Below are 19682 nucleotides of genomic sequence, written 5' to 3'. Positions count from 1 at the left end.
TCATCAAACCCTAAATTTTCTACGAAACCTCAAACTCCCCAGAAGAGCCATTATGGTCGGTTTTGAATTTCGTCTGTCACCATCTTTTTTACATAGAAAACATAAAGTAGTCAATTTTAACACATAGAAAACGTAAAAAAATTGACATCAAACTAACGAGTGTTTGGCACGGGCTTATAAGCCCAGCTTCTAAATTATAAATTAGAAGCACTTATTTGTACTGTTTGTGTAAGAAGTTAAGAAGTATTTAAAAAAAACCACGATTACTAGTTTTTGTCTCACGGCTTCTACTTATTTACCAAACATTTTTATCACTTATAAGTCTTAACTTGTTTCTAACTTCTACTCCACTTTTTAATTTAAGCAATAAGCACTTATTTTAAGCTCACCCAAACGGCCCCTAAATAAACCAAAAGAATGTGGGCCGTGACTGCAGGCCGCCTAGATTACAATATTCAAACGCAATTTTCCATTTCACAACACTCCACAGTCCACACTACAAAACCCCCGCCTCTATATATTCCCCTCTTCTCTCTAACAACTCTCTCTCGCATCTCTCTCTCTCTCTCCCATCTCTCTCGCACACGCATACCGCATTTCTGTGTTTCCAACCGTTCTCACTCCACAATGGCGAAAGCGATACGATACTTCAAACTGAACACCGGAGCCACCATGCCGTCGGTCGGCCTGGGGACGTGGCAGTCGGAGCCCGGCGTCGTCGGCGAAGCCGTCACCCATGCTATCAAGGTACGTGCATATCTCTCTCACACGCGCAAATTTACATTTGTTTCTTCGATTTTTCTCGTTTTCGATATATTTTTTAGAAATGTTCTTGTATTTTATTTTTAATTGTGGTTTGTGTATGTATCATGCAGATTGGATACAGGCATATCGACTGTGCTCACGTGTATAATAACGAGAAGGAGGTTTTTAATTCGTTTTGCGCTTCGTATTTCATTTTTGTTATGTTTTAATTGCTCGTAAATCATGTGATATTTGTATGCACTCCTTCACTGAGACTCGAACTCTGAAATTTTGTAAAGAAAACAAGAAAATGTTAATAGCTAGGTTACAAGACTATGAATACTTAATTACTTGTGTGTAGGATAGTTTGTTTGTTAGTGAGAGTAGGTGTGTAATAATTTCGATTTTATTATATTTTAATTGCTCGTGATTAGTTCAATCAGGTGGAATTTATAAGTGACTTGTGATTTTAGTAGTTAATCTTATACCTGCTAGATGTTGTGTATCAATTTTGCACTCACGTGTCTATACTGAGACTTGAACTCTAAATTCTTGTGACGGAGAGAAGAAATGATGAATGTTCACTAGGTTACAAAATTAGGGATTTTTTATCAACTTGTTTAAATCATAGTTTGTTTGTTTGTGAGAGTAGGTGTTAATTGACAATCTAAGCAAGTGTGTTTTGTGATGATTCTGTAGAAGTAGATTCGACCTTACGATTGACAAATTTGGATATATATCATGTAAGAACTAATCAAAATCATATGAAACGTATTTGACAACACTGCGAGCTCCTGCCTGCTATTTATGCAAATCTGTGAATATATTTGATGGATTTGTCTGCCTTTTGCTTATTTGCATCTCAAAATATTGTTCATCGAGGTTCAGATGAAAAAAATTAATTTATTCGGGCTAAATTTGCCTACAAAATCAAAATTCATGCTCTGAGAAATTGCTGCCAAATAAAACATTTACACTTTTTTTCCAGCCGTGAATAATTAAGCGTTGTTTAGACTTAAATCTTAAGATGATAGCTTTGGTAATGGAGGTAGTTTGTCCAGTCCATTCGAATGTAAATCTTTCTTCAAAATTTCAAGTTCACTAGTTTATGAAAAAAAATTCTTATTGGAAGCCAATTTTAGTTTTATGGTTTACTAAACAGGATTCACACCCTGACTCTGCTACCAAGTTGTTGAATACTTATTTATTTTGATGTTGTTTTATTGATTACTGTAGGTTGGTTTTGCTTTAAAGAAGCTATTTGATGATGGAGTGGTGAAGCGTGCCGATTTATGGATCACTTCTAAACTCTGGTCTGTTTCCACAATTAAACTTAATGTATCTGATCATCTTGTGAATCTATATTGTGAAGTTGTGTACCGTTTCTGATGTTTTGAGGATATTCAAAGTTCATACGTTAAAATATGAAGTTTAATGATGTATAGGTGTGCTGATCATGCACCAGAAGATGTTCCAGTGGCTTTGGATAGGACTTTGCAGAACTTGCAGCTTGACTATCTGGACCTGTATCTTGTGAGTTCATAAATAACTTATATGCAATAATTCATTCGTGATTTTCTAAGCTAATGAAAGTTATGTTACTGTTCTCTATGCTACATTACAATTTTGAGTTTGAATAATAAACTGCAATTGCTTCCGGTTTAAAGATCCACTGGCCTGTTAGCATGAAGAAGGGATCAGTTGGTTTTGCACCTGAAAACCTTTGTCCACCTAATATACCCAATACGTGGAAAGCAATGGAGGCTTTATATGATTCTGGCAAGGCTAGAGCTATAGGTGTGAGCAATTTTACTTGCAAAAAACTGGAGGATTTACTGCAGGTTGCACGCGTGCCTCCAGCTGTTAACCAGGTTGAGATCCATCCAGGATGGCAACAAACGAAGCTCCGCTCTTTCTGCGAATCGAAAGGAATTCACCTAACTGTAAGTATATTAATCTAAAGTATGTATTCTGAATAGGCTTATGGAGTTATGCTGGGAACTCTCATAGTTCTATCATAATCAAGACTTTAGCTAAATAAATCAACTTTTTCTAGTTAATGATCCTAATCCAACTCTCTCTGTATATTTTTTCAACAGGGATATTCACCATTGGGGTCCTCGGGTAGCTCGTTTGTCAAAACTCAAGTCCTCAAGAGTCCTGTTGTCAATATGGTTGCAGAGAAGCTCGGTAAGTCTCCTGCACAAGTTGCACTCTGCTGGGGATTGCAAAAGGGTAACAGTGTTCTTCCTAAGAGCGTCAATGAGACAAGAATTAAGGAAAACTTTGAGGTCTTTGGTTGGGAGATACCAGAAGACTTATTAGCTAAGTTCTCTGAAATTGAGCAGGCAAGTATTTAACTTTCGACTTCATCCTCTCTTGAAATAGTTGGTAATAGTTTCACCTTCTGCTAATTTTTTTTTGACAGCCAATGTTTCTAATTTTTTTTAATTTCTTTTTTAATTTACAGGCGAGGCTACTCAGGGGTACTGGATTTGTGCACGAGACTCTTGGCCACTACAAAACTGTGGAGGAGCTTTGGGATGGAGAGCTCTGAGTAATATCAACACCCCAGAGTGTTGCAGTAGTACTCAACACTGGCATTTATGCAGCAAGTCATTAATCAAACAATATTCTCTATCGTCAAAGAACCATTACTCCTTTATATGAGTTCCCTCGCAACCAAATAATGTTGGTAATTGAGATGAAGTTATCTATGTATGTGATGTTGCATTAGTTTTTGCAGTATAATTAAACCTTTTAAAGTACTCTCCCCGTCCCCTTTTACATGTCCATTTTGACTTTTGACCAGTCAAATTGATTTTATTTTGACTGAACTTTACATGTATCAGATAATTGAGAAAAATAATAAAAATTATATTAATAGAAAGTATATTTAGTGTATTTTAATATGCAACTTTCAGATTTTAAAAATAATGGGTAGATAATTTGTAATGTTTAGTCAAAAATTGGTCAATTTGACTCCTCGAAATGCAAAATGGACATGTAAAAGGGGACGGGGGGAGTAATAACATTGGAATAAGAATATTATTTTTTTAAGAAAAATATATCATCTTACATAAGGACTTGGTAAAAATATTATTTTGACAAGATTATTATTTAGAGATTAATATTTAATTGCGTATTAAAATTTGGAGTGTGTTGTATTAGTAGATAAATCAAAATAATATTTAAATTACTCATGTTTATGAATTAAGAAAATATGTAGTGGATTCAAAAAAAGAAAAGAAAAAAGAAGCATATATTTGTGGATGGCAAACAATCTGGTCAGGTGGATATTCGATTCTTGGATAAATTATTCAATTCTTTATTATATATCATGATAATTTAATATCCCAATAATATCTCATATATGATTGCTCATAAAACTTATTTGTTTACATTAATGTTATTGTTATCATCATCATCATCATCATTATACATAGTATTATTTGCTCAATAACAAAAAGATGTATTATTTACTCATATCAAGTATAATAAATTGATTATATTATTGAAAATATTTATATATAAAAAATTCTCATCCGATTTAAAATCTGATAAATGTAGATTTTGATTTAGTTTCAAGATTTGAAAATATTTGAATTTGGATTTAGTTAAATGTTATTCAAATCCAACCCGTAACCATACCTAAATATATTAAAGTGGAATCATCAACAAAACGTGGAAAAAGAAACTTTTTGTTGATTGATTAATTTTCATTTTTTTGAAATCACCTTGTTTTATTGGCATGAAAATGGTATATGTAGAAGATGAAAATCGAAAGTGAATCAGCATGGTATAGAAGAGGACATCATTTTTGAAAATAAGTCAGCCGGTATTTCACATCACCAGTATGTACTTATAAAATCACACTCCACCGACGGAATAATTCGTGGCTGTATGCTATATTTCAATCATTTTCAAGAAACAGCATTGGAATAAAATTATAATTCAAGATATACACGCAAGTGTATCACAAATTTCCTTAAATTTTCTTTAAAAGAAATGCTGGATTAAATTTTGTTTTTCCTGAATTTATTAAAAAAAAAATTATTTCCTTAAAAATCTAACTTGATAATATATTGATATAATAAATCACACAAATTAAAAAATCATAAAAGCTCCACTTTGCTTTATTTAACATATGTTGTAAGTTTTCTGTTGTAAAAGTCACGATTAATCACCTGAACTGATTAAATATTTGATTATTTAACTAATCATCTGATTAATCTTCCGATTAATCTTTATTCCGTGACTTTACCGATTAAATCTGATTTCCGCTTTTTACGATACTTGTTACTTGTTGTAACACATTATTTACTGCAGTAAACTTTAAATATTTCTAGATTGTGCTGTAATAATGAAAATTTAAAGCAAGGTTCAGGGGACAGGAGTCCACTGCCTCTCATTGGAATCTCTTTTTTCATAAAAATCAAAGCTTTTAATAACACGAGAGAGAGACAGTGAGAGAGAGAGAGAGAGGGAGAGAGATGGCGAGAGAGTTTGCATTGAACACCGGAGCTTCAATTCCGTCTGTCGGCCTTGGCACGTGGCAGTCTGAACCTGGCCTCGTCGGAGAAGCTGTTGCCACTGCCATCAAGGTCTCTCTCTCCCTCTCAATGATTATTTGTTGATAGTTTATTGGGAAATGAAATGATTTGTTAAATTTGTTATATGCATTTCTGGCCAGTCTTGTTTGCAGCTGTTAGAGATATCTTATGTCTATGTTTATGTTATTCTCGGAAACTCGGTTTTAGGAGTACTGGTAACTTAATTTGTGTCGAGAGGTCTAGAGCTAGCAGCCTAGCACCATCTATTTTTAGTAATTTAATCCCAAGAAATTGGTCTTCAATAAAACACTCGTTGGATTTTAGGAGAGCCGATAACTTAATTATGTTGAAGCATAATTGGTAACATTATATGAAGCCTTTGGGGGGGGGGGGGGGGGGGGGGGGGGGGGGCATGAATGGGTTATGAATGTACAATTTAATCATTGAGTTCTTTTTTAATATAGCGGGTATAATTAAAAATGTTGAATAGTATATTTTATGTACGGGTTCTATTGTTGATAATGTTTGTATATGGTGAATATGTTGGATTTTTGTAAAGGCTTGTAGTTTATCCAATTTTGACTGCATAATATAAAAATGTTTTGATAGTGAATGTTTGATAAGCAATTTTGTTATTTTTATTGGTAGTCATTTCTGTTTGTTTCTATGTTTATGACTGCAGGTTGGATACCGCCACATAGATTGTGCACAAGTTTATGGGAATGAAAAAGAGGTTTTTCTTTAAGCTTTTTAATGTTGTATATCTATTACTATCTTGTTGGCTATTATTGGCAATTTGTCATTAAGTCAATTATAAACAATTTACCTTTATGTTGCAATTGTGTGACTGGAAGAAATGGTTCTATTTTTGGATTTAAAACCTGCAGCTTGCTAACCATGCAACATTATATTTGTTCTCTAGTTGTATTCATTAAATTTTATGAAGAAAGATCCAATTTTATAAGCTTTTACATATAGGCCTGTAATGTTACATGTTCAGCCCTCGCTAGGGTCGTTGGTTGTTTTGTTTTTCTTGTAAGGTGAATGCATCACTACAAAGTACAAAAATAGAAAAGTGATTTGTTCCTAGAAAATCATTAGTTTTCGAATGAAAATCTTTTTGTGCAAGAACAGAGACATTATTAGATTACAGGGCATGTACATGTACCTATAAGGCTAAACCCAACGGAATGTGATGACATAGAATCAATGAACCCAAGTGTCTGGACAGAGTTTGAGGAAGAAGAATGGACAGCTAAAGTGAGAAATTTGGGAAGGAAAGAGTTAGACACTGGCTGCATTTATGTTAACTTATTCTGGATGCTTAATAATACAACATTGATCATCAACAGTTATTATATCATGCCTTAATATAACATGTATCTGAATATATCACAGACTGGCATGTTTTGATGACAAGTTGGATTCCGTTTAAGTCATAATATTTTGTAAGTTCATGCAATGTCCCCCGGGGGGGGGGGGGGGGGGGGGGGGGGGGTTGTATGTAATGGATTCGCAAGCATGCCTTCATACAATTTCCCGGGTTTTTTTTATGTGTAGTGGATTCAAAGGCATGCCTGGGTCAGAGGCTTATCAACGCAGAGCTTTTTCACCTCTCGAAAAAGCTAATTGACAATATTAATATCCTATGATGTGGTGAACTGTATACTACATTTGACATTTAATGCACAACTATAATTTTTTTTTTTATTACAATAGTAAATATTAGTAAATAGAAAGTATAAAAATCCAAATACAAAATATTATTCAACTTCCGGTTCTTGCACTTTATTGTTAGAGATATATAATTACTTGTTCTTAAGCAAAATGATAATAAAAATGATGTCTGATTTTTTATTTTTATTATCATCTGTTATAAAATTATCTGGATTATAGCTAATTTAATTATCATATATTTGGTGCTCATTAAGTTTTGATTTCTTATCTATATGAAATTTACGAATATATATCTTCGAAATTCTGCCCCTCCAATGAAGCGCGCCTCACACTTAGTATTGTAGATGGTTTTGTGCTTCGGTGCACACGCCTAATCTGTGCATGTTTTGATATGATGAAAAAAGTTAGGTTTATCATGCACAATAAAACCCGGTATATTTTTCAGTTGGGTGTATCAAATGCCTTCATAAAAAACTTTTGTGCAACAGTATTGAATAAACTGTGAACCCTTTTATTCATATATATAATCAACCTTTTAGGCACTGACTTCATTTTTTTTATTTTTGAAATCTAGATTGGTGTTGTTTTCAAGAAGCTGTTTGAAGACGGTGTGGTGAAGCGAGAGGATCTGTTCATCACCTCGAAACTCTGGTTTTCCATTGTTTATTTTCTACTATTGCACATAGATTAATATTATTATTCCAATAATTCCTGCTTTAGTTTCACAATCAAAATCACTTTTAACTTTGTGACATTATATCTCGCTTAATAAGATTTTCTCACCTTCAGTGGAGACAATAGTTGTTATATTCAAAAGAGGTGCTCATTTTTTAAAATTTACACATCAACATATTCAATTTATTCTATTAGTCGCTCAAGAAAGGGAGCTTTTAAGATAAAGTGATGGGTATAATATTAAACATAATGATAGTCATTGTATACTTTCTCCACTTGGAAATGGACATATTTCTGTGGTCGGGGTAGAACATAAAAATCTTTGCATATGTGACTTTTTCTGAAAGGCTCTGTTTGCTGTATGTCAATCGACTCTGTTGTTTAATATTCTTCAGGTGTTCTAATCATGCACCAGAGGATGTACCTGAAGCACTGGAGAGGACTTTGAAAGACTTGCAGCTTGACCATCTTGACTTGTACCTGGTAGGTAATACATTAAAATAAAACTCCCTCCGTTTTTACACTTGGGTTGGGTAGGGTGTTTAAGAAAATGAGTTAAGGGAGAAAAAGTAAGAAAAGTGAGTAGAATGGTGGGACTAATTTATATTTAATGTATGAAGTGAGTATAGTGGAGGATAGCAGTGGATGTAGTTAATTTTTATATGTTACTATTTTTGGTGAGTTTTGAAATGTAAAGAATTGGAAGGGACATTCAAAAAGGGAAGTGTAAAGAAATGCTCAAAGAGTAGTTTATAACCTACATCTTATCTGTAATTTGTTGTTTAAATGTTAAGTTACCAACTAACGCGAGACCCCTTCCTAAACCAAGCTCTCATACCATGTTGAGTAAAAAACTAATATAGAACCTTGTGGTGTTAGAGGGAGACCCCAACATGATCACATATTATTCAACATAAAGATGTAAAGTTGGCGTGAATAAAATGGCAACAGTTTCTCTTCTGAAAAGTCATAATCTAAGTCATAAAAACTTGTTGAGGTTGGTATGATTGTTCCCTTGTACAGTTCTTAGATTTTCCTGATCAGCTTACTACCTTGTAGATCCATTGGCCTGTCCGGACAAAGAAGGGTTCTGCTGGCTTTAAACCTGAAAATTTCCTCCCAACTGATATACCTGCCACCTGGAAAGCCATGGAAAACCTTGTTGATATTGGCAAGACTCGAGCTATTGGTGTTAGCAATTTCTCTACAAAGAAACTGGAAGATTTGTTAAAAGTAGCTCGCATTGCCCCTGCAGTCAACCAGGTGGAATGTCATCCTTCTTGGCAGCAGACCAAACAGATGGAATTTTGTAAAGCCAACGGGGTTCACTTGTCTGTAAGTTTCCAGTCTTGACTTGCATATTTGTGCTAGTTAGTTTTTTTGTGTAAACAAAAGGACTTCCATAGTCCCTGGCATTGTCGCCTGGTGGGTACTCTTGATTAAGGATTCGGACCTCAGTAGAGGCAAGGTAGTGGGCATGTCATGTGTGGGTTCTCTAATTTTGGTCACTGACCAGTACCAAATAAGAAGACATCTACATATCTTTAGTTCCGTAAATCTTGAATATGTTGATTGCTTCTCTATCAAGGAGATTGTTCTTTTCATGATATATTCTCCGTATGTACTTTCTATAGGGATATTCCCCTCTGGGTTCTCCTGGCACTAAATGGCTTAAAAGTGAGGTCCTTAAGAATCCAGTTCTGGTTATGATTGCGGAGAAACTTGGGAAGACTCCTGCACAGGTTGCTCTTCGTTGGGGTATACAGACTGGTCACAGCGTACTTCCTAAAAGTACAAACGAAGCACGGATCAGACAGAACTTGGAGGTCTATGACTGGTCAATTCCAGATGACATGCTCATTAAGATCACTGAAATTGAGCAGGTTTGTTTTATTGTTCTTTATTTTGTTGATATTTGTTAATTTTTCTGTTGGAGCCTGTAGGCATACAATTATTAACTGTCCTAAGCAGATACTTTCTTACCAACCTGTTTCGTGAATGATTGTATCCTGTGTTGCTAAAAAGTAGTATAATCACTGGGTTTTCCTCGTCTTGATAGGATCCCCCTCCTAAAAGTAGAATCAGCAAATAATTTTCTTTCTATATTGACAGGCAAGACTTCTGAGGGGTGATTTTCTTGTCCACGAAACTCTAAGCCAGTACAAGTCAGTTGAGGAACTCTGGGATGGAGAAATCTGAGCAGAAAACTCCATGAATTTCAAGAAATTCACATATATTGATTTGAAGTAAGCTGCTTCTTGGTCTAATGATTAGTGGCTTGTCATGAAATGTCGTTGGATTCCTTTCTTTTAGAACTTTTATTCGTATCTCATGCTTTATTACCGGAAACCTGCAGTTGGTAGTATTATAATCTCAACTCGTGGAAGAAATATATGTGCTTGTAATAAAATGCTCCTAAATGAGATTGTTGGGACAGGTAGAAATCAGTTATGTCTTTAAGCTTACTATGATACCGAATTAATATATGGATGATTATTTTTAAATCACTTGATATAATAAAATTAATGTCCGAAAATAGAAAAAGAGTTGAACTCTTGAACATGAGCCGAAATCCAGTCAGCAGATCAAACTAGGCATTGCAGTTTTGCCAGCAGGAGACCTTGCACCCTTTCAATTTTTCATCATCTGAAGCATCAAATAAATGTATTAACCTCGACGATGAATAATAATTTCGAGACAGACAAAATAGAGACCGCGACCACAATAAATGAATACGACGGAGGGAGCATGACATCTCGCCAGTCAAATTAATAAAACGGACGATACGATAAAAATAATTTGTATTTATATTACCTGAGGCAAATTTGTTGCATGCAGATTTTTCGCAATTTATTTTACAGTCGGAAAAATGAGCTTTCGAGGGAGGATAACAAGTCGGATAACAGTCTCTAAGGCATTCATTAGGATTTGGTGCTGAACGGCATTTCCCCAGGCAATTTTTTATACATGAGGGATTAGATGGTGGTTGATTTTTCTGGTCAACAGCAGCATTTCCTGCTATCAACATCAGAGCTGCAGCCACCAATACTATAGCTAATTTCACATTGATTCCCACCATTTTTCTTACTTATAATTTTTCTGCTGAAAGTTTGTGAACTTTGTTGTTTTATATAGTAATTAGGTGGCAATGATTTATGACAATATCCTTTTTTTTCTTTTTTTAGAATTGTTGATTGTGCATGAATGATATATATATATATTTTTAACTTAATATGAATATTCTGTTTTGATGATTATTTATTTTTTATTTCTTGAATTAGAATATGTTGAATAGTTATCTGTTCTTATGCGTTTATCGGAAAACGAATTAGTTTATTTGGGAAGGAAATCAAACAGGTTGAATATATAATTAAACTGAATATCAAAAACAAATGAATCACTGCTACTAGAGAAGTTATCAAAAACACAGCGTTATTTATATACCAGTGCTTCGCTTAATTTTATAAGAAAAGTTATTTTTCTACAAATTTATATTTACATAATAAAAGATAAGTATTTATAAGATGTTTATTGAGAGTAATAAGAGCATCTCCAACGGTGTTGGTTATATTCGTTGGCTAAATTGGACCTGTAAGATATTATGTAAAATTTGCTGAACCTGTAAGACATTTTGCTTCAATAGTATTGGCTATACTGGTTGACTATAATTTAAAAATAGTATATTATTAATATTTTAAATTGTTAAAATAGAATATATCAGTTTAATATGGTAATAAATGATGTGTAATCTTCCTACAGATTTCTTACAGACCTGTAGAGGTTCGACAAATATAGCCATCCATAGGAGGTTGGCTAAAATTATAGACAACAGATTAGTGTGGTTGGAGTGCTATTTTTTCAGGACGTTGGCTATATTTTTTATTTTTGGAATGCCAACTCATTTTTTAGCAAAGAGCTTTGTATGATTGGAGATGCTCTAAGGATGGCTTGGACATTAGTCAGCAGGGATCAAAAGCAAACAGTGTGCACACTGTGTACAAGCCTCAGCATAAGGCAAATATACAGCTGGCAGTTAACGCTCAGATTTGTAACAAACTTTTAAGTAGTGTGTGGAGTTAGTTACAGTCAACACATGTGTTAACTCGTAGTGCTATAAATAAACTCTGATTATTGCTCTGTAACTCAACTTTTCTATCAATCTATTTTCTTTTCTGCATCTTCTATTACTTTACAAATGCTCTCGTTCTATTTCTATCATGGTATCAGAGCGAGGTTTCAGTCAGGCCTGCCTATTTCATACTCAGGAGATTGTATATTAGCAGCTACTTACATCATTAATAGACTTCTTAGTCCACAGCTACTTACATCATTAATGGACTTCTTAGTCCAGTGCTACACTACAAATCCCCTTATGAGTGCTTATATCATGTGTTGCCAGACTACACTCTTTTCAAGGTTTTTGGATGCCTTTGTTATGCATCTATTTATGAGAATGACAAGTTTTATCAAAGAGCCATAAGAAGTGTGTTTCTTGGGTACCCTTATGGTCATAAAGGGTACAAATTGTTGAATTTGGAGACTAAGAAGCAGTTCATTTCTAGACATGTAGTCTTTCATGAGACTAGTTTTCCTTTTCTGGATAACACTCATACTGCTACACCTACAGATCCTTATCATGCTCAGCATTGGTTTGATAATGAACCTGAATCTTCAGGTTTTTCTTATCCTATTGTTCCTAATCCAGACATAAGCTCTCTTCCTGTTAGCTATTATAATGACAATGTGGAAACTTCTCCATTTGAGAGTGTTGTTTCTGATAATAGGTCACGGCCTTGGAGTACTTCACCTCCAGATCATGACACTCTAGTTAATCTTTAGGAAGAGCATGTCCTCTTAATCCTATAAAATCCAGTAGGGAGACCAAAAGACCTCTTTGGTGGTCTGATTATAATGTCTCTGCTGCTAGTTCATCTGTTTTCTCTGAGGTTGTTGCCAATGCTATGTCTAAGTTTCCCATTAGCAGTTTTCTATCTACACATGTCATGTCTCCAGAACACTCATCTTTTCTTGCTGAAGTTGTCAAACAGACTGAACCTTCTTCATTTGCTCAGGCTGTGTTGAACCCCAATTGGGTAGAAGCAATGCAAAAGGAATTTATTGCTTTAGAAGCAAATCACACATGGGAGCTTGTACCTTTGCCACCTGGTAAACAAACTATTGGTTGTAGATGGGTATTTAAAATTAAATATCATGCAAATGGAGAAATTGAGAGATATAAAGCTCGTTTAGTGGCTAAAGGATACACTCAAGAGTTGGGTGTAGACTTTCATGATACTTTCTCTCCTGTGGCAAAAGGGTGACTGTCAAATCAGTTTTTGTTGTAGCTGCCTCTTAGAAATGGACAGTGTTCCAACTGGATATTAATAATGCGTTTTTGCATGGAGATTTGAATGAAGATGTCTACATGGATATTCTTTTGGGCTATAAAGTGCCTGATTCTTCTGTTCATTTGGTCTGCAAATTGATTAAGTCCGTTGCAGATGCTAGCAGTGTGAGCTTACTAGATTTTGAGATATCTTTAATAGTCCAACCATTAATTTTCTGCTGCACCCTGTCTTTTAAGAACCCAAAAACCTCTTGTTTACTTCTTCCGAGAGACATAGGCATCCCCAGATATTTGCCTGGCTTGTCTACTTCCTGTACGTTAAGAACTTCACAAACTGCTGCTATCTCCTCTAATTTTGTATTAAGGCTAAAAATAATATTATATTTTTTATAGTTAATCATCTGGCCTGATATGCTTTCATATTTCTGCAGAATTGATCTCATTGAACGTGCCTCAGTTAGTGATGCTTTAAAAAAGAAATATGCATCATCTGCAAACAACAAGTGAGACACAGCTAGTGCACCTTTTGCTATACGACATCCATGTATAAGACCATTATCTTCATACTGCCACATCAATCCACTTAAGCCCGCTCAACACACAGAATATAAATATATGGAGATATCGGGTCTCCTTGACGGACTCCCCGTTGAGGCTCAACAGTACCAAAGATATGACCAACTCGCAAAAATTTGTAGGATACCGTTCGAATACAAACCATAATCTTGTCAACCCAAACTTGAGGAAAATCAAATTTAACAAGCATTTTCTCGATAAACCTCAATTCCAACCTATCATAGGCCTTCGAAATATCAACTTTTAACCCAGCTATTCCCATTAAACCTTGTCTCTTCCGATGAATATAGTGATTAACTTCATATGAATTTAGTGCATTATCAGTGAGCAAACGATTTTGAATAAAAGCACTCTGTTGCTCGGAGATAACTGTATCTAAAGTTGGTTTTAATCGGTTGGCCATGACTTTGGATAGGGTACGCATCAAAACATTACACGGGGAGATTGGTCGTAAATCAGCCACTTTTTTCGGTTGTTTAATTTTAGGGATCAAACATACCAATGTGATATTTATATTTTCTGGCAAGTCACCTGTGGCAAAGAATTTTTTGCAGAACATACACATATCAAGTCCTACTATATCCCAATATACTTGAAAAAATGAAGGATTTAATCCATCAATACCTGGAGGTTTGTCCGGATGCATGGAGAAAATGACTTCTTTTACTTCCTCATCTCAAATTGGTACTACAAGATTTTGTTTCTGTTCTTCAGTTATTTGCTTAAAACGGAGATGTGGTGATAACGCATCCCCGGAATCCTGTGATTGAAAGAAATTTGCAAAGTAAGTTGTAATAAGGTCCTGAATCTCTTCATCTTTTTCTTTCCACTCCCCTTCCTCATGCTTCAGGCGACGAATCTGATTATGCTCCTTTCGCGCTGACGCATATTTATGAAAGAATCTGGTATTTTTGTCCCCATCACGTAGCCAAAACTGTTTAGCTTGCTGACGCCAAAATATTTTCATTACTTATTGCCATTTGTTTCGAAAATGACCACTTTCGACAATTTTGTGAACTTTGCATATTGCCGTGATTACACGCGTTCAAAAATCATAACTTTGTAATACAAGGTGGAAGATACTGTCTGTATTTGCTCTTTTAATCAAGAAGCAGTTAAGTATTTTCGAGGAGGTTAATAACTATTGTACAAAAATCATATGCAAATCAGCAAAAATTAAAGAAAAACAAATACAAATAAGCAAATATTAAAGCAAAAACAAAGAAAAGAAGGTCCAACAGACTTTTTTTTTTGATAAACCGAATTCCATTAATACAAAAGGGAGATACAAGAATATAGCTTACTAAGATAATAGCCACCCCTGAAATCTAGAACCTAATAATAGAAATTGAAACTGATAGTTTAACAAGATTTAAAAATACTAATCCCTCCATCATAAAATGCACCACACCACACCACAACAAACCAACCGAACTGCACCACCCCACAACAAACCAACTAAAGAAACTTGTTTTTTCCATTCCGGCGTGTGACAACTTGAAATCCTTCGTCGTCGAAATTTTTAGAACTTCTTCCTCAGCACCAACAGTTTCACAATCAAAAAAATAAGAGGATTTTTCTATGTACTCTTTTAACTCTAAGCGATCTTTTTTAGTAAGATATAAAATACTATGGTCCTTTTCTAGGTGTCGCACAAAAATCTATTCTAGTATTTACCTGAGAAGGGATGCCATTGATTAAATATCCATCTTCTCACTAAAATCTATATCTAAATTCAGTCATAATGCAAACATGTTCATTGTTGCATTGGCATATAACTTATCTCGGTATTGGTTGATTTGGATCTGGAGGTGAAACTAGACTTAATTTTGTAAACGGATTAACTTATGCATACGCATTCTCTTATTCCATGCTTCCTAGACGATCAACCGGATTGCAGTATTTGAACAATGTTGATGTAAAATCAACAAATTCTTCTATCTACAAACCCAACGAATGTCCATATTTAATATATTCCTTAATTAAGTAGTGACATTCACTCAGTAAATATGTGGCCCTCGTTGGAGTATGAGGTTCATGAGACACAAATTTCATCCATTGCTATCGCACTTGTTCTCTTGTCTACGGTCTGAAGTTAAATAACACTTCAAGATCACGGGCTACTTTCTTTACATTCTCAACTTGTGCTTGATTAGTTGTATTATTCTGTTGACCCATCGCAGCGGTTTGTTGGTGAATGCACCATGCTAAATTTTAGTGAACCTCTTCTCATAAAGCTATGCTATAATTCTTTCTTTGCTTACATGTCTGTTATTGAGACATGTTGAGCCCAAGAGAATCACTGAGTAGTCCATGCATGTTTTTGCGAAGGCTCCCCTCACTTTTGCATTCCTGAGTGTGATTTCAATATCGTGAGAAGATGATAGAATCCAAGATTGTGAGGTTGGATCAATGGCAGAGGCTTCTCGATACAACTTTGTAATACAAGGTTGAAGAACAACCCTTTTTTTTGCATTCGATGAATAAGAACAAGTTATGACCGTTCGACTCATTTTGGTTAAAGATGGGTCAAGAAAGAAAAAAAGTTAAAACATAGTAATATAAATATGAATATGTTCGTGCGAATATGTAATAATGATTTATTCATATTATATAATTATTTACCGTTGCATAATATAAATAAGTCGTCTCCATTTTGATTAGAATGGTGGATACCAAAATAATAACATTGACTGCAAAAAATCAGTAAGTTGTAATAATTAAGTGAAGTTAATACATTGTCAGTGCTGTGAAAGTAAAAACATTCTGTGAGGGGCTTACGAAAATCCTCTCTTTTTTTAAATACATCACCAAATTTCCAAGCTGAAAAACCAATTCATTCAGTGTAAGACGCAACATAATGATAAGAAAATATATTAAATTAGGACATTTAATTAACACGTAATAGACTCACAGCTTGTCATATGATGAGAAATAACATGGCCAGTTTCGAACTCATTTTTACCTAACCACATTTATTTCAGTCCACACAAATTAATTAAAGCAGCAACCAAAAACATGGAAACAAATAAATGCAATATCAACAGAGGAATAAGAAGCATAGATGGCTCAGAGGAAGTTACCCAACTCTTGACCCGACGGGTTGATAAATGCAGAACGGAGCTCCGGTGCGGCGGAATCCAAGTTCGGCCTTTCAATAGAACTCATCGATCACAGCTCAGAGAACAAAAGCCGAGAAGCTGCAAGAATCGGAAATAGAGGCAAGAAACTAGTACATGCAATCTCGACACCAAATTGAAAAGCGGGAAGAAGCAAGAAAGGAAAAAAGTTTACCCCAAAACATATGAGCTGATTTTGAAAGTATATATTCAAAGTAGACACATGATTTTCAGCTGATACCATACGGAGAGATGGATGACCAAGAGTTCTGTATCTTGAAAATAAATGTGTATGGAAACTTTACTCTAGTGTGGAAATCAATTATGAGATTATTTTGTGATACTTGAACCGATTTCATTCTAAGATCTTCATTCATTTTTTTTTAACATTAATCTGAAACACAAATAGAGTTTGAAGAGATTAACATGTTAGGAATAAAAAATATATTAAATGAATCAAACAACACAATGAACAGAAGTTTAGTTTAGGCATTCTAACAAACACTTTATGACCTATTAGTTATACTAACAATAAATTAGAAATCACACGTGACAAACTATAACAAAATCAAAATAAATTGAATCCAAAAGAATTAAAAGACAAAACACTAACATTATTTTTTGCACAACACAACACGAAGAGTTATAAATGATTATTGTTAGAGTCATTAACACGACCACTATCAAGAAGAACTTTTTATCTGCATTCACAATATAACAGTCGGAAAATACAAAGCATATCTATCAACATGTTTTGGCTGAAAGCTTAAAACATACCAAACCGTGGATGTCGTCGAACAAACCATCAAATACCTGGTGCATGTGCTTTCTTTTGATTCTTGAAAATTGTTTCAACACTGGGACCACGTCCCTTCCTTTTGGCACCTGTAAAAATAATATTTTATGATTATAATCGAGAATTTCGATGCTGCAACACAATCTACCATTGAAAAGACTGCAAAACCTGTTGACGACGTTGAATCCGTCTCCATGCTAAAAAAACACGACCACCGTTATCACTGCAATATAAAACAAATGTTTCTACCAAACACTATGAAAATCTCGAGAGAAAAAAATGATCAATTGATTATAAATTCAAACGGATTATAAGTATTTTAAATTAAAAAAATAGCATAGAGCGTAATGGAGGTGGAGGAGATTGATTGAGATAATTAAGCATGGATTTGTTATGATTAACTATCATGATTGATTGAGATAATTAAGCGTAATGGAGTGGCATGATTGAAGGAATCGTATTCAATGCTATTTTCAAATTCTGATATGGTTAGAAGATGTTGTAGATCCAATCTAATCTGGTTCGGGTCACATGAAGATCCGAAATTTTATATCATAGTGTTAACTAGTTGAGAAACCGCGCTTTGCGGCGGCCTATAAAAATTATATTAATGATTCAATATTAATATTTGTAAAATGCAATAATTTTGTGGCTGTCTATAAAAAGTATATTAATGATTCAAAATTAATATTTGTAGGATAAAATAAATTTTATATTATAAAAATCTTGATGTAATATCATACTAATATAAAAAATTGCAAAATTGGACTATAATTCATGGTGAAAAAATGAAAATAAATTTCTACACGTAATTAACAATTTAAAGAACGACGGATTTTAATTTTATTTGTGTTTATTTTTTTGAAAAGTAATCATGTTCTTACATTGTCACCTTCCTCCAATTTTTTTGGATTGATTGTGCACAAAAACATCTAACTTAAATCCGTGAGATAGCGGTCTATAACTACCCAGACTTGTAACAACCAATACTATATAACGGAGCAATTTTGATACTTTTCATCAAAAAATTCCGGAAAATTAGAGAAATAGAACGGAGCGATGTGAGAGGCGCCACCTACACGCCCCTCGCTTCTCATTTATATAAGTATATTGATGATTTTCCTTGTATAGCGGTCTATAATGCATGAATAATATTTTCCAGTATACAAATTAAATCATATAAAAATTAACAACAATAAACATGTCCAATGAACAAAACAAATATTATAAAAGAATAACCAACAAACATACATCGCTAATAATTAATTTATTGATATCATCCATCAATATCATGTTAAGACTATATTCTTCTCCCGTGTTTGGATTTGTCGACTCTCACATAGCGGTCTATAACTACCTTTGCTTGTAACAATCTTTATTTTTTTAATACTGTATAAACAGCCTTCACTTATCATTGCAGAAGAACGGCACCATCGAATTAAAAGTCGAGCAAGAGAACTGTCACCAGAGAGAGGTAGGGTTGTGATATTGAGAGAGAGGAGGTTGTGTTTAGATGATTTAAAACCTTACAACCTATATGGGTATTTATAGATGCAGAGAGACTTGTGTGCTACTCTTTCCCATAATTAAATAATCTGAAACAAAATCAGATTATAACTTTAAAGCTACTAATTTCTATAAATAATTTGAAACAAAATCAGATTCTGAAACATGCTTTTAATATATCCGAAAATAAAAAAGGTAGTATTCCATAAATAATCTGACCAAAATCAGATTCTGAACCTTACTTCTAATATATCTGAAACTAAAAAAGCTAGTTCTAATTTTTGATATTTTTCATCCAAAAATTCAAGAAAATTAGAAAAATAGAACGGAGCGATGTGAGAGGCGCCACATACACGCCCCTCGCTTCTCCTTTATATAAGTATATTGATTTGAATAAGGAAGATACTGGATCGAACCGAAAGCTTAATGGGTTGATCCAAGAACATGTGAAATTACCTTATCAGCCTTAAAAAATCACTCACGCTTTAAGAATTATATAGATATAGATTATATAGATATATAGATTAATTCAAATCGAAATCAATTATGTAATTATAAATTAAAATGCAAAAGTCAATCATTTAATAACAAGCTTATCCATATAAATATAGCTTGCTCTTTTATATTCATGATGATAACCATACAACTTGCTCTTTCATTTTAATTTCAAATTTATTGAATTGATGTGT

At 34.0% G+C, this 19682-nt stretch overlaps 3 protein-coding genes across 3 annotated transcripts; 2 read left to right on the top strand and 1 right to left on the bottom strand.

Annotated features, from left to right (window-relative positions):
- Positions 1-481: 481 nt before the first annotated feature.
- LOC108197733 (NADPH-dependent aldo-keto reductase, chloroplastic) lies at positions 482-3512 on the top strand. The gene is made up of 7 exons (XM_017365426.2): positions 482-747; positions 876-926; positions 1981-2057; positions 2190-2277; positions 2412-2687; positions 2844-3092; positions 3215-3512. The coding sequence occupies exons 1-7, from the start codon at positions 628-630 to the stop codon at positions 3299-3301; spliced, it is 948 nt and encodes a 315-aa protein (XP_017220915.1). The 5' UTR covers positions 482-627; the 3' UTR covers positions 3302-3512.
- Positions 3513-5116: 1604 nt separating this feature from the next.
- Positions 5117-10093, top strand: LOC108196999 (NADPH-dependent aldo-keto reductase, chloroplastic). Its single transcript, XM_017364459.2, has 7 exons — positions 5117-5348; positions 5980-6030; positions 7549-7625; positions 8045-8132; positions 8709-8984; positions 9284-9532; positions 9762-10093. The coding sequence occupies exons 1-7, from the start codon at positions 5238-5240 to the stop codon at positions 9846-9848; spliced, it is 939 nt and encodes a 312-aa protein (XP_017219948.1). The 5' UTR covers positions 5117-5237; the 3' UTR covers positions 9849-10093.
- A 3022-nt stretch (positions 10094-13115) lies between these two features.
- On the bottom strand, positions 13116-13975 carry LOC135148324 (uncharacterized). The gene is made up of 2 exons (XM_064082997.1): positions 13715-13975; positions 13116-13562 (listed from the first exon to the last, which is right to left on the bottom strand). The coding sequence occupies exons 1-2, from the start codon at positions 13973-13975 to the stop codon at positions 13116-13118; spliced, it is 708 nt and encodes a 235-aa protein (XP_063939067.1).
- Between the last annotated feature and the right edge of the window lie 5707 nt (positions 13976-19682).

Source organism: Daucus carota, chromosome 8 (assembly GCF_001625215.2).
Source record: "Daucus carota subsp. sativus chromosome 8, DH1 v3.0, whole genome shotgun sequence".
NCBI classification, from domain to species: Eukaryota; Viridiplantae; Streptophyta; class Magnoliopsida; order Apiales; family Apiaceae; genus Daucus; species Daucus carota.
Note: the sequence above shows the minus strand (reverse complement) of the source record. Positions and strands in the feature narration are given on the sequence as shown.

What these genes read in the sequence shown, in the direction of transcription:
- LOC108197733 (XM_017365426.2), top strand. Translation starts at nt 628, where the DNA reads ATGGCGAAAGCGATACGATACTTCAAACTGAACACCGGAGCCACCATG. An exon ending in CCGTCACCCATGCTATCAAG is followed by an intron (nt 748 to 875) that starts GTACGTGCATAT and finishes TGTATCATGCAG; the next exon opens with ATTGGATACAGGCATATCGA. An exon ending in TGGATCACTTCTAAACTCTG is followed by an intron (nt 2,058 to 2,189) that starts GTCTGTTTCCAC and finishes AATGATGTATAG; the next exon opens with GTGTGCTGATCATGCACCAG.
- LOC108196999 (XM_017364459.2), top strand. Translation starts at nt 5,238, where the DNA reads ATGGCGAGAGAGTTTGCATTGAACACCGGAGCTTCAATTCCGTCTGTC. An exon ending in TTTATGGGAATGAAAAAGAG is followed by an intron (nt 6,031 to 7,548) that starts GTTTTTCTTTAA and finishes TTTGAAATCTAG; the next exon opens with ATTGGTGTTGTTTTCAAGAA. An exon ending in TTCATCACCTCGAAACTCTG is followed by an intron (nt 7,626 to 8,044) that starts GTTTTCCATTGT and finishes AATATTCTTCAG; the next exon opens with GTGTTCTAATCATGCACCAG.
- LOC135148324 (XM_064082997.1), bottom strand. Translation starts at nt 13,975, where the DNA reads ATGGCCAACCGATTAAAACCAACTTTAGATACAGTTATCTCCGAGCAA. An exon ending in TTTGGGTTGACAAGATTATG is followed by an intron (nt 13,563 to 13,714) that starts GTTTGTATTCGA and finishes TTGATGTGGCAG; the next exon opens with TATGAAGATAATGGTCTTAT.